The following is an 18,204-nucleotide window of genomic DNA, read 5'->3' as shown; positions in this document are numbered from 1 at the left end:
TGCAAGGTACTTTTGGCACCTTCCTCTCTGTTACTAAGGCATAATCAGTCTTGGGAGTCTTTGAAGACATTTGTACAACATTAAAATATTGGGCTTTGGACTAAAGCTTTGTTTGGAAATAGTTGAAAAGTTTGTCAAAATACAAAGGAATAAAAACTGTCAGAAGACAGATTGCACTGAGCTTGCCCTCTGATCATGATAGCTTAGGAGTATTCTGTGCAGTGGAAGCTACAGGCTCAGCTTGTTTTAAAAAAAATATAAATCAGCCTGTCTTTGAAAAAGTGGTGAAGGTAGATCGATTAGCATGTGTTAAGTCTGGCTTTCTGTTTTCAGAGTATAGCTTTTACAGTGTGTACAGCATTTTAAAGACAGTGCAGAGAAGTTGACATCTCCACTGTGTGTTAGAAGAACTGTTAAGTTACATCGTTAGCTAACAAAATGAATATATATTTAGCTTTGGGAAGAAGTTAAATTTTATTTACTAAACAGGCCTCTCTTTGCTTTTAGGGATTTATACTTACTCAGCTAGCTTTAATGGCCAAAGTCTCTTTGACTTTCTTTGTACCAAAGTTCAGAATGGAGCCCAAAAGCTTTGCTGATTTTAAAACAAAAAAATCCCCAAGTAACACCAAAATACTCCACAGCAGATTTCAGTAGAGCTGGCCAGATGGACATGTAAAGATGTGTGGTTTTCTGTGCATTTGGCACCTTAAGTAGTTTATAGTGGTGACAGGGAGGTGTTTGAAGGTGATGCCTGTGGCATGTATTAAGTGTTTTAGGCTTCAGAGGAGTTTTGAGTAGGGATCATTGTCATTTTTCAAAATACTCATGATTTAGACTCTAGTGTAGTGTAATTTTTCTTGCTTTTCTGAATGTGACTTTGTTTTTCAAAGTGGAGCAAGATACTTCATCCTGTTTTTTTCCAATAGCAGTAAGGTTGTAAAGTCTATAGTTTTCCCACTTAAAACTGTGGCTAAGCTTTTTACTTTTTAAACCAGTACTCAAGAGAAAAAGACTTGAATGGAAAAGTAATGTCGCATAATCATCAAAGTAATCCTTCCATCTGATCTGAAGCAGAAAATTGATTTATTTTAGGAACGCTATAAACTTTTTAGAATTGAAGCCCAGGCATGTACAGTGGAGGGTATTGCTCTGTCAGTAGGTTCATGCACAAGAAAATGAGAGAGGGGTGTCTTGGGATGCAGGTGCTTCACATCTATGGCATAAAGTTAGAGTCTAACAGAGGGCTTCCATCATGGTTGGGGGCTGGAACTCACATGACAATAGAGAGCTGTTCAGTTGTAGGAAAAGAAGATTTAAGGGAGATGATACTGCTGTCTTCAACTATCTATTGGGACAAAATGAAGTGGAGCCAGAGGCCTGCTGGCACATGGTAATAAGCTGAGAAGCAATGGACTCAAGTTGGAACATGGAAAATTCTCATTAGATATAATTTTTTAATTATTTTTTTACCACAAGGGTGGTCAAATACTGAAAGAGGAGCCCTGAGAAGTTGTGGGATCATCCATTGTTGGAGATGCTTGAAATTTGGCTGGGATGAAGCCTGTACGTAGTTTGACCTGCTTTAAGGGGAAGATTGAACTAGAAGTTCCTTCCGAACTAAATTATTAGTGAGGAAATAAGAGGTAGCTTGGGGAAAGCAGGTAAGGAAGTTCTAGAGAGAAATTAGCAGGATCAATTGCTGAAATAATGCTGTTGGCAAGTTTTCTTCCCTCATACACAAATGATGCTTTTTCTCTGGTGGTAGAACAGCTTTGTTCCTAAACTTCAAGGAGGAATTTGCCCTTCAGGTTGTGTCCCTGTTGCTGATGGGCAGTGCACATATGAAGCAGAGGTGATTGCTGCAGCACTGTGGGGTGCTGGCTGTCTCTGGGGTGAGAGCTGTGGTGCTTAGCCTGCATCTCAGCAGTGTTCATGCATGGTGCTGCTCAGTCGCCACTGTGTTCCTCCCCTCATCCTTTTCTGCTGGAGAGGGTATTTTGCATTAAGATGAAAGAGATGAGAGAAACTAAAATTAGTATCAGAGATTTTAAAGACTTCAAGATATTACTAATCAGTTCTAATTTAATCTCAGCACCGAGGCATGTATAGTACTGAAAACTTTTATTAGGCTTCTATAAATGTGTTAAAAGTGATACCCCCAGGCTAGTGGAATTGCCAAGCTCTGTGCATGACAGTACTGACCTGACAGTACTGCTAGGGGAGTGGGGGTTTGCTCTTTGCTGGTCTTTTAATGCTCTGTGTTTTACATCAGGCTTCTTAACTGTCATGAGCTTAGTGCTGTTTCTATTTAAGAGTGCCTTCTGCATCATTTTGGCTCCGGCCCAACAAAAACTAATCTTCAGGCTCCTGCAGTATTCATTGAAGGAGATAGCTGGGTGGGGAATCCCAGGAGTGCAGTTCCAGCTGAGATATCCATATTCGTAAAGCTTTTTGGAGGAGATGCAGGTTCCTGTGGTGCCTCAGTTCAAAGGGGAACTCTAGGCGCAGCTCTGATAACAGTGCGTAGCTTCCTCGCCAGGACTGGCGTGTAGTCACCACGGAGCACTTCGTATTTCACACCCTTTTGATACAGGTCTGAGCTTTGCAAAAGTCTTTCAAACAAAAATTCAGAGGACTGCTGCAAGGAGAAATGCTCTGAGTAACAGCAGCCCCGCACTGCAGATGCTGGGCAACATTTTACAACACCTCTGCTCAGACGCCTATTTGCAAACTGACTTAGTTGCTCAGCAGTCTGTACTATAATTTCACATACTCTTTGTGGTGCCAGCTCAGAGAAGTGGTCCTTCCCCGACCTCCAGTTCCTCATGACAGAACAAACATATGTTCACGGGGTGAACTGGATCAGGGAACCAATCCAAGTTAAAATTAGCCTGGCCAAGAAGCTAATTTCAACCTGGGACAGCTTCTCTGGCAGACAAGAGCAGGCAAGCGTGCCCAGCCAGTGACGAGTACTCAGCCCTCCTGCTGCTGCTTTTAGCAGCCTGCTGGCTTATGCCAGTGTGCGGGGGTCTCGTCTTAAGGGCGTTCAGCAGGGTTTAGGACCTCAGATTTGAGTGGGTATTGTTGTTTTATCCTATTTTTGAGATTTATATTGAAGTGTGAAACAAATCCACCTCCAAAATTATATCCTGAGTCAGCCCAGTCTGGGTCAACTTTGATGTTTGTTTGTGAACTGATATAAAAACGTAGGTAGATTGTAATTATCTGCACTTTCAAATGAGAGTTGTTGTAAATAGGAAGCATCATTTTCAAGTCAAATGAGATGTTTTGACTCTTGGTGGTTTTATTTTTTTCCTGTCAAGGGAGATTTATTGAAGCTCCTCCCTGCAGTTTTGGTCTCAATGAGCTGTTGACCTGGAGCTGGCCCGGAGGAGAGCCTGGTTGTTGGGATGTTTCTCTACTGATTTTTCAGTGTGCATCCTTGTACTCTCCTGTTTTTCATCATTGTCAACTGTATGCAGAGTCTTGCTATGTGTTAATCTGCACGGCCAGATGATGAGGATTAATGCAGTGTAATTGCTCGTTGATATTTCTGTCTCAAGGACTGGTCTGGGCATTCTGCGGTGGCCTGGGTGAAATCCTTTTGGAGGCATATGGCCTTTTGGTGCATTGGGACTGTTTCCATCCATTTGTGCCCTCTGGTCCCATCATTGCTGTGTGGGGAGGGATTGCCATCAGTGTTTATGGCGATTTAAAACCAGAGGTCCCCTTGGGCCCAGAAGGTGGTGGGCTGCCCTGGGGCAGTAGTTGTGGGGACAGGCCAACTCCAGACCTGGCAGCACGAAGGGTGCCAATGCCTCGCTGCTGCTTTGGGCCCAGCCTCCTGCTGGACTGCCACCATGTCCTGTAAGGTGTTGAAACGGCTGTTAAAACCATTATCAGGGCGGGAGTGAGGAGCTTGGCCCCAGCATGGCACAGGCCTTCCCGGGAAAGGGTGTCTCCTTCCCTACAGCCTGAGTGATGGGGATGGAGGTGGGTACCTACCAGCCCATTGCCACCTTGAGGTGGAGGGAAGGAAATGCCTGAAACATGCTGGCGCTAGACTTCCTGCTGGGTATTCTTACTTACGTGTTTTACTGAGAAATTGCATCCAAAATACCTGCTTTTTAGTATTATGTGACTGTTTTGGCTGTGGTATATTTTTATGCATGCCTCTGGTTTTGGATTTGCTCTACTTGATAGTCCCTTGCTTTTTTTTCTCTCCTTCTTAAAACATATATTTGTGAAGAACCAGAATATATTCATCTGTAGCCTGTAACAGCTCCTTTCTGGAACTTTCTGGCACCTGCAAATCCCATGGTATAGAGCAAATAGACCCTGAGTGTCCATCACAACTCTGCCGTGTAGGTTTCTTAAACTTACTTAAACATATACAAAGATGGAATCATAAAAAAACAACCAAAAAATATTCCACAAAAATTAAGTTACTAATTGACTTCCAACTTTCCCTGTAGTTGTGAGGTGGGAGTGATTTCAGTGCCTTTACATTACATATAGGCAGGCTAGAACTTGGCTTCAAAAAATTCAAGGTTAATGTTAAGTAGATGGAGATCTACTACATTGAAAGCCAGTTCTTTCAGGTTCAGGTGAATACTTGTTGACTTTCACTACCAGTTAAGCCTAGAAATTGAAATAGCAGTCTCTGTCTTCCCAGTGATTGTAGGTAGCTCTGAGTCTCTCTTGATATGGAGCCATTTTTTTACCTCTGGCCCTAGACAGCTAAACTCAGTCTGTTGCAGAAATCAAGTCTATTTTTGTGACAACTATTGCTGCTTGTTTTGTTTTGGTATCTACTTCAGAAAGGAACAAAACATGTTAAAACTGGAGATTAAGGGGGGGGGGGGAGGAATTGAAGCTACTCCATCTACCATAGCTTTTAGAAAACTCAAATGCCTTTTTTTCTTTTTGGGTGAGCTGCTTAGGAGGTCAAAGATTTTTTTGAGAGGCTTCACCTAGTGTAAGAGGTGAATAGGTGGCTCCTTGAGGCACTACACAGGTGAATTGGATCCTAATGTGAGGCGTGGTTTTCACTCAGATGTTCAAGTTATGATGCCCTTAGCACAAGGTGTACAGTGGAAATATTGCCCCTTTGCGCATCTTCAGTGATTCTGCAGTGCCCTTGACTGTGTTTAGATGGTTTTGTGCCCAGTGCTCTTAACGGTGTAAAGTAAGATAGCAGCTGATAATGTGATGTTATCCAGAGTTAGGCGAAACAGTCATAAATTAGTGTTCTTGAGACAATAACTGGGTTTCACAGTGTCATTCCTTGTGGGTTGTGTTTTGTTTCAAAATTTTAAACATGGTAGATGTTTTGACATTAAGAAGCATTATTTAATTTTATTGTGTAAATTGGAAGGTTTTCTAATTAATGTTTTTTCTTGTTTGCTTTAAGAGTCAGATTTACAGGTCTGTCAACATAGAGCACCAACGTGTTGCACCAAAAAAATGGAAGAGAGCTACCAGGCAGCTGTCCGAAGGGAGAGGACTCAAAGTATCCAGGCACTGAACTTTGAACTGAAGTACATGATTGTTGGTCATATCACAGCTTTTCAAGGTAGGAACTTTTGAGGTACTGCAGTCCTCTGAGTAGCTGATAAAAGTATCATCTGCAATCAAAATGAAAAGCTCTTTATTCTTCATTTCTCTTGCATCACATGCTGTAGTCACTGGCTTATGGTTTACTTCCCTGTTGTTTGATGATCCTGCTTTTGGAAAAAGGTGATGGCACTTAATCTTGACTGGTATTTTAAGCATCTGCCAAACTCTAGTTAGGAGTCGATTTAAGTTTAGGCCTTGTTTCTGGCATAATTTTAAAAAAGATTGGTATGGATTTTTTCAAGACATTTTCAAATGTCATTTAGGTGCCTGATGGTGATCTGTGCTTTTTGATACTCTCTTGTATTGCCAAACCATTTACAGGTGTAGAAAGTTAAATGGAAATGCATTTGTTGATGCTGAAGAGTAAGTAGTCTAATTAATATGTGAAATGAGAACAGTGCTCTCTTCATGTCAAAACGTTTAACTACCTGGCAGGTCACATAAAAAGTGATCTGTTCTCAAGAATTATGGCCAGCCAGTTAAATGTGAATGCATGAAGGAACCTGCACTGAAAGTCTGTTCTTGTAACTCTTGCTGTTCTCAAAGCTACCTTGCTCTAACAGGTTGATGTGAATCTATGTAGTTTCTTCAAACAGATGGCTATTGTAGTATTAAAGGAGGAAGATGCTTGTGTAGGATTGTGTGCTATACAGTGTTGAACACTGGAGACTTCTCCAGAAGGGCATTTAAGCACAGGCTGTGAACTTTAACTGTATAAGAGTTGAGTGATTCAATCAGTCATTGAGTGATGAATCCAACTTACTGACTTCTGTGGGCCTAATTATGTGCTTAATTTTAACTCACTGCTTTTCTATGTTTAGTGCTGAGCACCCTCATGGAGTGGGTTTTGAAAACAAGCCAGTAGTTATTAAAATATAAACTGTTGAGTTCTGTATGATTAAGCCTATTGTTACAAAGCAGTTTTTATCGAATAGTAGCTTTTTTCTGTCTAGTTTCTTCCATTTGAGTGAAAATACTTTAAATAAAAGATGAGATTGACAGTCAAATAAGAGATAGCATATTATCTAAAATTGACAGTAAGTGATGGTGGAAGCCTGAAAGTTGTGGAAGGGCAAGATAAAAATTTTCTTGTGCTTCTGGTAGTTTACCTCTCTTTCCTCTGTTCTGTGCCAAGGAGTGAGAAATGGCATTTTTGTTTATTTTACAATTAATTTTTGAAAATTTTTAATATCTCCCATGGTTAAAAAATTTGGTTGGAGGGCACTTTGGAGGAGCACTGTAGTAAAAGAGTGACTGTTAGCACTGCTAAATGCTGGTAAGTTATTCAAGCAATCTTTCAGTATCATGATTGAATAAAGATAAGGTCAGAATAGATTAACCTACCAGCCCCTTTAGGTCAAGCCAGTGTCTTTATTATCCATTGCTGATGAAGCCTTTTGATGGAATGAAAGAAGCAGTTAGACATTTCACACAGTTTAAATTTACAAGCATTTTCTGGAAGTGGGTAAATAGGTTGTTTGTTGTAACTTGGTACAACTGGCCTTCTGTCCACATTAGGTGGGAACACTTGAAAAATGTAACTTTTCTCTTTTGCATTGGGAGCTGCCTTTGTTCATTGGTTTTGTCCCAGGTGTCAGTGAAAAGCCTCTCTTTATCTTGTGCTGTATAAACATTCTGTTGCTAAGAGTAGTACTGTGTGAGATATTTACTGAGAGGGAAGATCTTTGCATTGAATTAACTCTGTCCTTTTGGTCTGTTTTGTTTTGTTGTGATTTTGAATGATAAAACTGTGAGTGTGTCAAAAGCACATTTGAAGTCTGAGAAAAGAAACATCCTTATTTTAAAAGCTTTCAGGTGCCGCTCAGATTTCATGTTTCTTGCAGCAGTGAGAACTGGCTCAGACTTGCTAAAATAATAGTGATTTATTCATTTGTATGTGGTGGTGTTTACTTGTACAATTTTCATGCACAATTTACTTTCTTTTATATATACACATTTTTAGTACTGTTAGTGTAGTCAAAGCAAAGCAGTAGTTAGTCTTGCTGCCTACTGCGAGGAAAAGAAATCCTAACTGCTTTTTATGCAGTTCTAGCAGACAATACCATTAATATTATACCCATACTGATGAAATAATTTTCAAGACTAGTACAGTGTAAGAAATGGATTTTCAGGAGTCCTGCTTTGAGAACATAGCGGTGAGAATTAAATTTCAGTGGGAAGAGCAACTTTTTTGGAAGGGGGTGGGGGCACAGAGATAACTTTTTAAAGTTTTTATCTCCTTATTTCTTTCATGAAATTCAAAAGACACTTAGTTCTGAGGACTTGAAATTAGATACCACAAATATTAATAGGAAAGCTTTTTCATGTGAGTAGAAATTTTGATATGAGTTCAGTTAAATATTCCCTTTACTGCCTGGGTACTGCAGTTGCCTGTGGACATTTTGAACTTGAAGAGATTTTGTTTTGGTTTTTCTTCTTGAAATTGAAAATGTTATTTAAGTAGCTTTGTCGACAGCTGAAATAAGACAATTTTCACAGGTGCTGGATTTAGTGGTGCAAAATAATTAGTCTGTAAGTCTTGATTAAATATACCACAGCTGTGGGCAGGCTTGTTATATTTGGGCTAATGCCCAATCCATACATATGGACAGCCTTAGCACTATGGTTCAATCCTGCTATTTTTCCCCTTTTAAAGCTTTTAATATTAGCAACCCAGTCCTTGCTCAAACACTTAATAAATCAAGCTTCTGCATGGATGTGCTTTAACTTGAACTCCTGTTGCTAATGCTGTTGCTGTTACACCTGATTTGAATAGGAAGAGGCACATTGGCATCAGCTGCAGGCTGTAAAATGTCCTCCCTGTGAGTACCAGGACAGGAGGAAAGGAGAGAGGCAGGAATGAAAGGGCCAGCTGCCTGCTTGGGAAGCATGTCATCAGAATCAGCTCCTGCAAAATCATACATTGTCACAAAATCTTTTGGGTGTTTGGATGCTGAATGTAACCAGGCCCCCAGGGCAGGGTTTCAAGGAAAGCTGCTGGATTCACTTTCTCTTAATGTTTTGGTCCATGGTGTAGCCTAAAAGTCATAACCATGGTATTAGTCACTCTACAGATCTGTTATTAATGACTCCCTGCTCCCAATGGAGTCCAAGGCAAGGTGGAGTAAGTGCATGAGATGTGTAAGCGTGCCAAACTGTAATAGGAGCAGCATAACAGAGGGGAACATGCCTGTTGTAGTGATCCTAGTATGTCACCCTCTGGCTCTTCGCAGGTGGCTTTGTTTTGGGTGCTTTTTGGTGCAGGTCAGTTCATCCCATCCAAAGAAGTGCCTATCTTTCTGTCTTTGCTCCAGCCTGAAATGCCCAGCAGAACTATTTAAATGAATGATCAAACAGGATGCTTTCATTTTGTAACTCACTTCTGTCTTTAATAACCAGAAGATTCTCCGTTGAACTTATTTTTCTTTGTTGCAACCTTTTTTAGGCTTGCATGTAAACAGATGTATTGTTTTAGCTTAGATTGATGTCTTTGTGGTGATACTACATGTTATTTGGCACAGCCATCCTTCTGTTACTCCCCAAATTCCCTCATGCAGTCCCTGCTCTCCTCAGGGACACTTCCAAGCAAGGCAACCAATTCATTGTTAGTGAATTAATAGTGGCATGGGTGTGCAGGCTGAGAGTTGCTGTCAGAAGAGGTATCAATAGTCTGACAGGAAAGCTTTGTGGTGGGCAGACAGCAGAGAGAAACCTGGCCTCCGTTTTCTGTGTCCTTTATGGAGTGCTAAGAGGTGCCATGTAAGGGCCCACAGAAAGCTTGGCTCTGCTCCTGTCATCTTATGTTGAGGCTAATTTGAGGAAATGAGTATGCACACACTGATAATTTATTTGTTCTGCTGATGGTCTCTGCAGAGAGGCAGAACAAGATACTTTGAAACCTACATCACATTTCAGTCACCAAATTAGCAGGTATCAGAGATACAGTGAAAAGCTTTGAGCTCTGCAGTTTAAAAAAATCCCAAACTATTATTTGCTGCACCTTCCATTTTTACAGGCATTAGAAATTGTTCACTCTCAGCCTTTGAAGAGAAAGCTCTTTCATGAAGGGAAGTGTGTTGGTCATAAAGCAATAATTTTGTGTTGTTTTTATGAAATAGCATTCATTTGACCTTGGTGGAAGGTCAAATGATGGAGCCAGGTGTTGCCACATTCTCCCAGCTATAGGAGGGTAGATTAGCTTTGTAGCACTCTGTGCCTCTCACTCCCAACTCAAGGGGTTTGGCAAAGTTTTGCTTATGTTTTGCTTTATAAGGAATGAGGAGATTCTAGTTGGGAAAGCTCGTTGTTACTTCTAATAGCAGGAGTTGCAGTGACATTGCTGTGCACACACATTGTTTTGCCCTGTTATCTGTTCCAAGCAGGCAACTGTAAAGAACATTAATGGTATGAGGCAGAGGGGGAAACCTAGTTGTAGCAGGGATGGAGCCCGACACTCCTGGTTGTCAGTAAAATGCCTGAAAGATAATGCTTAGTTGATCCAAAAGGTCTTTAAGCACAAAGTTTTTCATCTGGCATCCTCCCTGGTGAATGGGAAGGGTTGGCTGGTTTCTGTGGGTCTTGGGATGGATACCATTACTGGGTCCAAGTAATCAACTGACCTGATCATTCCCAGAAACAAGTAATACAGTACGCTGGCACTCAGAGCTATGTGGAGTCAAAAACATTCTCCATTTTTTTACAGTAGGAAAGCTAACCGTATCCTGGCTGAGTCAAGAGCAGTGTGGCCAGCAGGTTGAGGGAGGGGATTCTCCCCCTCTACTCTGCTCTCGTGAGACACCCCCTGCAGTGCTGTGTCCAGCTCTGGGGGCACCAGCATAAGAAGGACATGGACCTGCTTGAGCGGGTCCAGAGGAGGCCATGAAGATGATCAGGGGCTGGAGCACCTCCCCTGTGAGGACAGGCTGGGAGAGTTGGGGGTGTTCAGCCTGGAGAAGAGAAGGCTCCGGGGAGACCTTATGGTGGCCTTCCAGTACCTAAAGGGGGCTACAGGAAAGATGGGGGGAGGGACTCTTTATCAGAGGGTGTAGAGATAGGATGAGGGATAATGGTTTTAAACTGAAAGAGGGTGGATTTATACTAGATACAGGGATTTACTGTGAAGGTGGTGAGACACTAGCAGAGGTTGCCCAGAGAAGCTGTGGCTGCCCCCTCCCTGGCAGTGTTCAAGGCCAGGTTGGACGGGGCTTTGAGCAACCTGGGCTAGTGGAAGGTGTCCCTGCCCATGGCAGGGGTTGGGACTAGATGGTCTTTAAGGTCCTGTCCAACCCAAACCATTCTATAATTCTATGATTTTAATTTGACTGAGTTGCAGTATTGCTGATACTTATTTTTACTGAATTTGGGAATATTAGCTTGAAATAGGGGTGTCTGGTTAATGGTGTTGAAGTGCAATGAAATTTACAAAACAAAAAAGATTTGGCTGGAGAAGTGTGCTCTTGTTTGTAGTTAATTACTATATGAACTGTAATCACAATGCTGGAGATGGATGCAGTCCAAAATCAATGAGCTATTTAAAAAAAAAAGCCATCCATCACCAACAATGCCTCTGGTTTCATTTATTTACTGCTGGATTATAGAAATGCAGAAGTATTGTTTTTGAAATAGTTTTTTTGGTAATCCCATACTACTTGGTCTTTTATTCAGACAAATTGTTACCCACCCCTTTGCACTTGTATAACCCCGCTAAGTAGAGTTTTGTACTCTTCTGACCTTTGAGCTGAAAGCTGCCGAAATGTATAATTTGCTTTTGGCTCAATGAAAAAATGGTTCCCTACAGAGAGAGAGAGGACAGAGAGGCTTCATTAGAGTATTTCTGTCCACTGTATACTATTCATTCCTATTCCAATACACCCAACAATGTGTTTTCTAGGTGGAGTGAAAGCCTGTTTTTTGTATGGAGCCTAAGGGAGGCTGGAATGTTCCTTTTTAGCTGTAGCCTCGCATGTGTGAAATGCATGCCCATGGACTACTGCTGTCTGTCTTGTGTGGGGCTCTAGGTTGGAGAAGACTGTCTTCATCCATTTGACAAAACCAGCCTTGTTTTTGGCTGCTGCTGTTCTCTGCTGAAATGTATACAAAATGTTCTTTATAGGGTACTTTCTGTCTGTAGATCTTAAGCATTTTTTGAAAGGACTTCAGTGTGGGTTTATTGGTGCTAGAGATGGATAAAGTGAGGCACAGGAGAGGGAAAATGTCTTTCCTAAAGTGGCACATCATACCATAGGAAAAAACAAGAATGCAGCTTAGTTTATCTTTGTGACCTCTTCTGATCCCTCTAAAAAAGTATTGTGATTTTGAGAGACCTTTCAGGAGTAGAGAATTTTGGCTGATTGTAGTCTCCTGAAGTGTTTGCTGGAAGAGTGAGAGGTGCTCGTTTTGTCCTTGGTCTTGGCATGGTTGGGCTACTTTGCCCTACTGTGGACCAGGTCAGTGTTTCAGAGCAGTGCAGTATGAGGAAGGGGTATTCTGCATTAACTCTTCGGTGATAAGATTCCTCCTTTGTATTTTGGTACTACCTGACAGTTCATAAATCCAGTGTGTTTAGTGTGCATCAGTTTGGAGGAAGGAATTTCGCTGGTTTGCAATCCACTGTCAACAGTTTATGGTTGATGGAGGCAACAAAAGATGAAGAACTGTAGAGTGGGAGAGCCAGAGTCTGTTAGAAGTCAGTAATCTGTGTAACCAAGAAACTTACGTGCAGTAGTGGTGAAGCATTGCCCTTATGGGAGATGGTCTTCTGATTCTGCCATTCTGGTTTTATCCTCTTCATTGATGCCATCTCAGCTGATGAAATGTCAACAACTGCCATGTATTTCCCCATGCTGCACACAGGTACTGTCACATCAGGTGAGGCTGCAGGGCCACCTGACACAGTCTTGTTCGGTGGCCAGTAAATGAATGGGGAAATAGAAATACGAACATCCTTCCCTTTTACTGTACTGTTCCCTGGAGAGTGATAATTCAAGAGGTTTCTGAGTCTAAGCTCAGGTGCACCCATTATCCATTGGTGTAATTCTCCGTTGTTAGGCCCACTGTCCATTAACTCCTCTTTCACCAGATTATCTTCTGGCTACCACAAAAAAACCTGGCAATATTGACCACATGCTGACCACACTTTAATTATGCATCAGGTTGCTTGATTTAAACATGCTGCCTACTAATTGCATGGTGTCACTTGATTCTTAAGTTTTATTGTTTAAAAGTATAGTAATTGCCAGTATAGTTATTCATCTTCTATATGCCATTTCTGGTTTTAGAGTACAAGGCTTTGCTAAGACTTTTTCTGCACGTGGGGTGAGGGAAGGGGTGTTAAATTCTTTCCTGTAATTGTTCTTTTCTCAGCAAGATCTAAAAATAATAGTTTGCAATGTGATGCTCCTTAATGTTCTCAACTTTTATCTTCTGAATGTGCAAAATTAAAATCTTGGTGATGTAAGTAAATATTAATATTATGTGAATGGTGGTTATTGAACTCACCATGCAACTTGGGTGTGTTCAGTCTCTAAACATTTCCAATGGTGTGAGGTATTCTTTTCTGGCTGAAAGAGTACCTGTGAACCTTTGGAATAATACCTTTTCAGAAGATGTGTGTACACTTTTGTCAAGATTCTAGATTAAGATTGACATTTTCATCCTGTAGATTACAAGAAAATGAAAGTGTTTCTTACCTGGTGTCTTGTATTATTCCATTTTTCATGGAAATTGTAATCAGTATGATGATCTGCTATCCATAAATAATTTAAGGAATGTACTTTATTTCTATAGACATACAAGATGCAGGTTAAATGTGGAAAAAACAAAATAAACCTTCACCTTCAAAATTTTTCTGCAGTGCATGTTAAACATAAAATGAGGGTGTGCAGAAGTTCATCCCAGCCTCTCATGTCCTGTAAGACTTTCCATGCCTCTTGATTTTTCCCATACTGTTTCATCTCTCTTAGTATGTGTTATGAAAATCAAGTATCCAATACTTTTTACTGTTTTCACTGTTTTTTCAAGGTTACCTGAATCCTGCTGAAAAGGTCATTTCCTGGACAAACTCCTGATCACATTCTCTGTTGCCTCGGTAGTGCTACCCTCCTGCATCTAAAATATGCCTTTCATCTTGTACTTTCCAGTGGAGCCCATGCTGCTAGTCACCTGTGATTCATGTTCTAAATGTCAGTTACTGTCACAGGCCAGTAATGACAGCCTTTTCATTCACTTCATATAAAAATTCAGATGGGTACGTTTTGTTTTTTCCTACGCTGTCTTTCATGTTAGAGAAGTGTGTGCTGTGAAGATCCTCTGCGCCTTCATTGTCTTCCTTTAAATGCCATTCTTAAAACTCTCCTTAAGCTCATGATAAACAAAATACTTGTGAAAGGTCAATCCAAATATGCTGAATCCACTGCCCATTATGTTGCCCAGGTTTGTCATGCCCTTGCCCCTTTCTGTCCTTTCCTCCCCTGTGTGTGTATCTATCGGCTGTCGTTGGCCTTTCCTTTTACTGGCAGCTCTGAGACAGGCACCATGCTTTATCCCGGATCTCTGCACTGCCTGTGATCCTGGTGTTTTAATAGCATCCCCAGCTGCTATAGTAATGTAAATAATTGTTGACCTTGGTAGTTTTTGTGTGTTTCTGATTGCATTAATGTATCCCCTGCTGCACCTTGTCATTTGGGCAGCTTGTTAGGAAGAAGAAATTATTAGTGTTTGAAAGAACACGGGAAAAATCAAAGGGAGGAGTAATGGAGGAGATCACACTCTTTGGTCAGAAAATTCTCATGATTGTATGCTTTCAAAATAGCAAATTCAACTGGAAAATTTAATGAAAACCTAGGAAGAACACTTAATTCTAGCCATGGAATGTAAATCACTGTCTTGCAAACCATATCTAGTAACAAAGATCATGTCCACAGAAGTCTTTATAGGATAACTAATGCTAGTGCCTATATTGTTAGAAGTGGATTTCTCCTTAAACATAGGAGAACCTTATATAAAGTCTTATTACACTGAAATCACATTATATCAATCAGCAATCAACAGTGATACTGTGGAGTCACCAGCATTGTGAGTAGTTCACTGTTACAAGAGTTTCTGCATGTTGTATGCAAGTTTGATTTATGAAATAGGGTGCAGTTGTTTTTCAAAAATGTAATATGCAGAACTGGGCTTGTGGATAACTGGATAATATTAGTCTTGCCAGGAGCTTATATTGGTAATCATAATATGTGTATCAAAGTGTTTGACTGGTTACTAGAATTATAGCGTTTTGACTCTTAAGCCGAAGTGTTATATTGTTTAGATACCTTTGTTACTTTTAAAAGTGATTAAATACAGATTTTACAGAATTGTCTGGCCCAAGGCTTTGAAAGGATGGTATAATTCTATGTGAAGTATTGAGAGAAATATACATTAAATACATTTAAAAGGAAACAGCAAATCATCTAGGCAAGATATCCATTTAGCCTTTATAATCATCATGTAAACTTGCTTCCTGAGCTTGTCTGGCTTTGGCTGTCATTTGACACCTGGAATGTAAGAAATTTGGGGCAGGGAAGTCACTTCATTATCTATTTATAACTGTTGTTCATGCAATGTGGGTAGGGCTTATTGGTGCTGGAACAAGAAACCTAATGAACACACACATCATGTGTTTGGTCATCTTATATCTCTGTGTCCATATTTCACCTGTCATCGCAATTATCTTTTTCTTCCTCTTTGTTCTTTCCAGTACTTGTCTCCAGAGTATAAAAGCATGGTGAAAGTGTAGCCCAATAAATCTGTGACAAATTAATCCAGATTGAAAGAAAACACAAAGATAGCTGGAGAGAAAGTGTTCACCCCTTAAAAAAAGAAAATTAAGAAAAACCTGTAAAAGCAGAGTGAGCAAGTGAATCTGAGGACTTGGCTATGTGGGGAGGCTTTAACACACTTGCTGTTTTGAGGGCAACATCTTTGTGACAGCGTTTCTGGAATCTCCTTTAGTGTCCTCTTTCTCCTGGAGTTACACACTATTCACAACCGAGTTGTGAAATTTCAGTGGCCTTCTTACTGTGGACTAGAAGGTGGGTGGTTTTCTTCCTCTATTTTGCTTTCGTTCTGACATGGCATTTCCATACAGGTAGCATTACTGCTCAATCACTAATTATATGAAGTCCCTCAACCCTGTGACTCGGGTTCTGGCTGTGTGAGTACTTAAGTAAACCTTGTGAAATTGAGTTCTTAGTCTGATCAAGTCCAAGTTCCTGCTTGCCGAAGTTAGTCTGACATCTTGTGAAAAATGTGGGTGAAGACCTGAGGAGCAACATGTTCTGACAAATATTTTGAATAGGAGTGTGTGTGAAGGTAGTTCCTACACAAAACTTTTTTGGAATAAAAAAGAGGACCATTGACTGTCCTTCAGTTTACGGAGTGGGGGGAGGGGTGTATTTCAATGATAATTCAGCTTTTAATTACACATCTTTTTCTCCTAAAGATTATATATTTTTTTAAACTTCTTTTTGTTGTTTTATTAGCCCTATTATTTGAGATTGAAAACGGGAAAAGCATTCTTTTAGGCCATTTTTAGATGCAGAATTTTAGATGCTCTTTGAGCAAGAGTCTATGTACTGTAACATTGAAATTGCAGGGCAATTCAATAAAAATAGAAAAAACGTTGGAGATAATTAAATGGAAAAGGACTGATTTACAGGAAATCCTTATTTCATTCTCACTGTTGCATTTTTAGACTTCAAAAAGAAAATGATTGAGCGAGACTGACAAGGTTAAGAGAGCAGATATCTCAAAGCAAGTATGTTCAGGAAAAAACAATAGATTCAAACCTCAGCTCCGTGCCCCAGTCATGATAGTGTGGCATTTCAGTTTGCAGTGTACTCTTTTCTGCCAGCTGTAGATTCTCAATAGATGAAAAGAATTTTACTTGGAAAATAAAATCAATTTTTTTAAGTTAACTGGAATTAGGAAATACACTTTCATTATTTTCTTACCTTATTTTAGGAGACAAATGTGAAATTGATTGACAGCCGGCTAAACATGAGCCAGCAGTGTGCCCAGGTGGCCGAGAAGGCCAGTGGCATCCTGGCTTGTGTCAGCAATAGTGTGGCCAGCAGGGACAGGGAAGGGATCTTACCCCTGTACTCGGCACTGGTGAGGCCACACCTCGATTACTGTGTTCAGTTTTAGGCCCCTCACTACAAAAAGGACATTGAATGACTCGAGCGTGTCCAGAGAAGGGCAACGGAGCTGGTGCAGGGTCTGGAGCACAGGTCTGATGGGGAGCGGCTGAGGGAACTGGGGTTGTTTAGTCTGGAGAAGAGGAGGCTGAGGGGAGACCTCATCGCCCTCTACAGCTACCTGAAAGGAGGTTGCAGAGAGCTGGGGATGAGTCTCTTTAACCAAGTAATAAGTGATAGGATGAGAGGGAATGGCCTCAAGTTGCCCCAGGAAAGGTTTATACTGGCTATTAGGAAGCATTTCTTTACAGAACGGGTTGTTAGGTGTTGGAATGGGCTGCCCAGGGAGGTGGTGGAGTCCCCATCCCTGGAGGTGTTTAAGAGTAGGGTCGACATAGCACTTGGGGATCTGGTGTAGTTGGGATCTGTCAGTGTTAGGTTAATGGTTGGACTGGATGATCTTCAAGGTCCCTTCCAACCTAGATGATTCTGTGATTCTTCTGTGATTCTGTGAAATGTCTTAGATGATTCTTCTTTTTTTTTTTTTTTAAATTAATTCACCATTTCTGTTATGCAGATAACATTTTGTGTTTTACTTTTAGAGCAGTTTGTATGTATGCTTTTTGGTAATGCTGTATAGCAGAATGCATTATTGATTTAAACTGTCAGGTGTGTATAGTTGTAAAAGAGGGTATAAATTTTTTTTCTTCCAGTTATTAACAGAAAATGACTTAATGATGTTGCTGTCATGTGTGGTATTTTATTTATGGACTAGGACTTCACTGTGCTGTATATAAAAACCTAAGAAACCATGCCAGTCTCAGGAAGATTACAGTGTTACTGTAACATGAGAGACAGAGGAATATAGACAGATGGAGGGTGTGTAAAAGCAATAGGATAACGTTTTTCAGTGTAAGAGATAGCAGTCTTAGTGTTTACAAGCACATTTGTAATGTTGGGATTTTTAGATCAGATTTCAGAGTTTCTGTGCTTCATCTTAGTTCAAACTTTGCTTGTAAAAATTTTGTTACTGTAGAATGTCATGGCTTCGCAAGGTGCCCACCAGTTGAGTGCATTGTGGTTGAAGAGGGTAGGCTTTGAGGATACTTCAGTTTAAGAAGAGGTGTACTTGATTTTAAGTGAGTTTATTCATGTGAACATTTACCTTCAAACAAAATATTTTCAAAACTTTAGCGTTGTAGTAAACTTTGGAAGTAAGGAAAACTGCTTGTATGCTTGTTTTGTAATTGTATGCTTGCATGTTTCAGCCATTTGGCATGAATGGACAAATACATAGATCAATCATTTTCACCTCTTTGTTACTTCAGTTTTCCCCTTTTGTCCTTTATGCTTTTCCCTTAAGTGTGTCTGAGGAGGAAGAATATATGTGCAGAGCAGGGAATGC

The 18,204-nt window shown here is 40.5% G+C and overlaps 1 protein-coding gene across 3 annotated transcripts in view; it reads left to right on the top strand.

Moving 5' to 3' along the window:
• LOC141927011 (glypican-5-like) overlaps positions 1–18,204 on the top strand; it is a 396,192-nt gene that overhangs the window by 19,236 nt on the left and 358,752 nt on the right. For all 3 annotated transcript variants that reach the window (XR_012624270.1, XR_012624269.1, XM_074833620.1), the window contains exon 2: positions 5,417–5,578. Coding sequence is in view for 1 of the 3 variants with exons in the window: in XM_074833620.1 (XP_074689721.1) it covers positions 5,417–5,578 (162 nt within the window). In the remaining 2 variants the exon portion in view is untranslated. The remainder of the gene's footprint in view (positions 1–5,416; positions 5,579–18,204) is intronic.

This window comes from Strix aluco, chromosome 9 (genome assembly GCF_031877795.1).
Source record: "Strix aluco isolate bStrAlu1 chromosome 9, bStrAlu1.hap1, whole genome shotgun sequence".
Lineage (NCBI taxonomy): Eukaryota > Metazoa > Chordata > Aves > Strigiformes > Strigidae > Strix > Strix aluco.
Note: the sequence above shows the minus strand (reverse complement) of the source record. Positions and strands in the feature narration are given on the sequence as shown.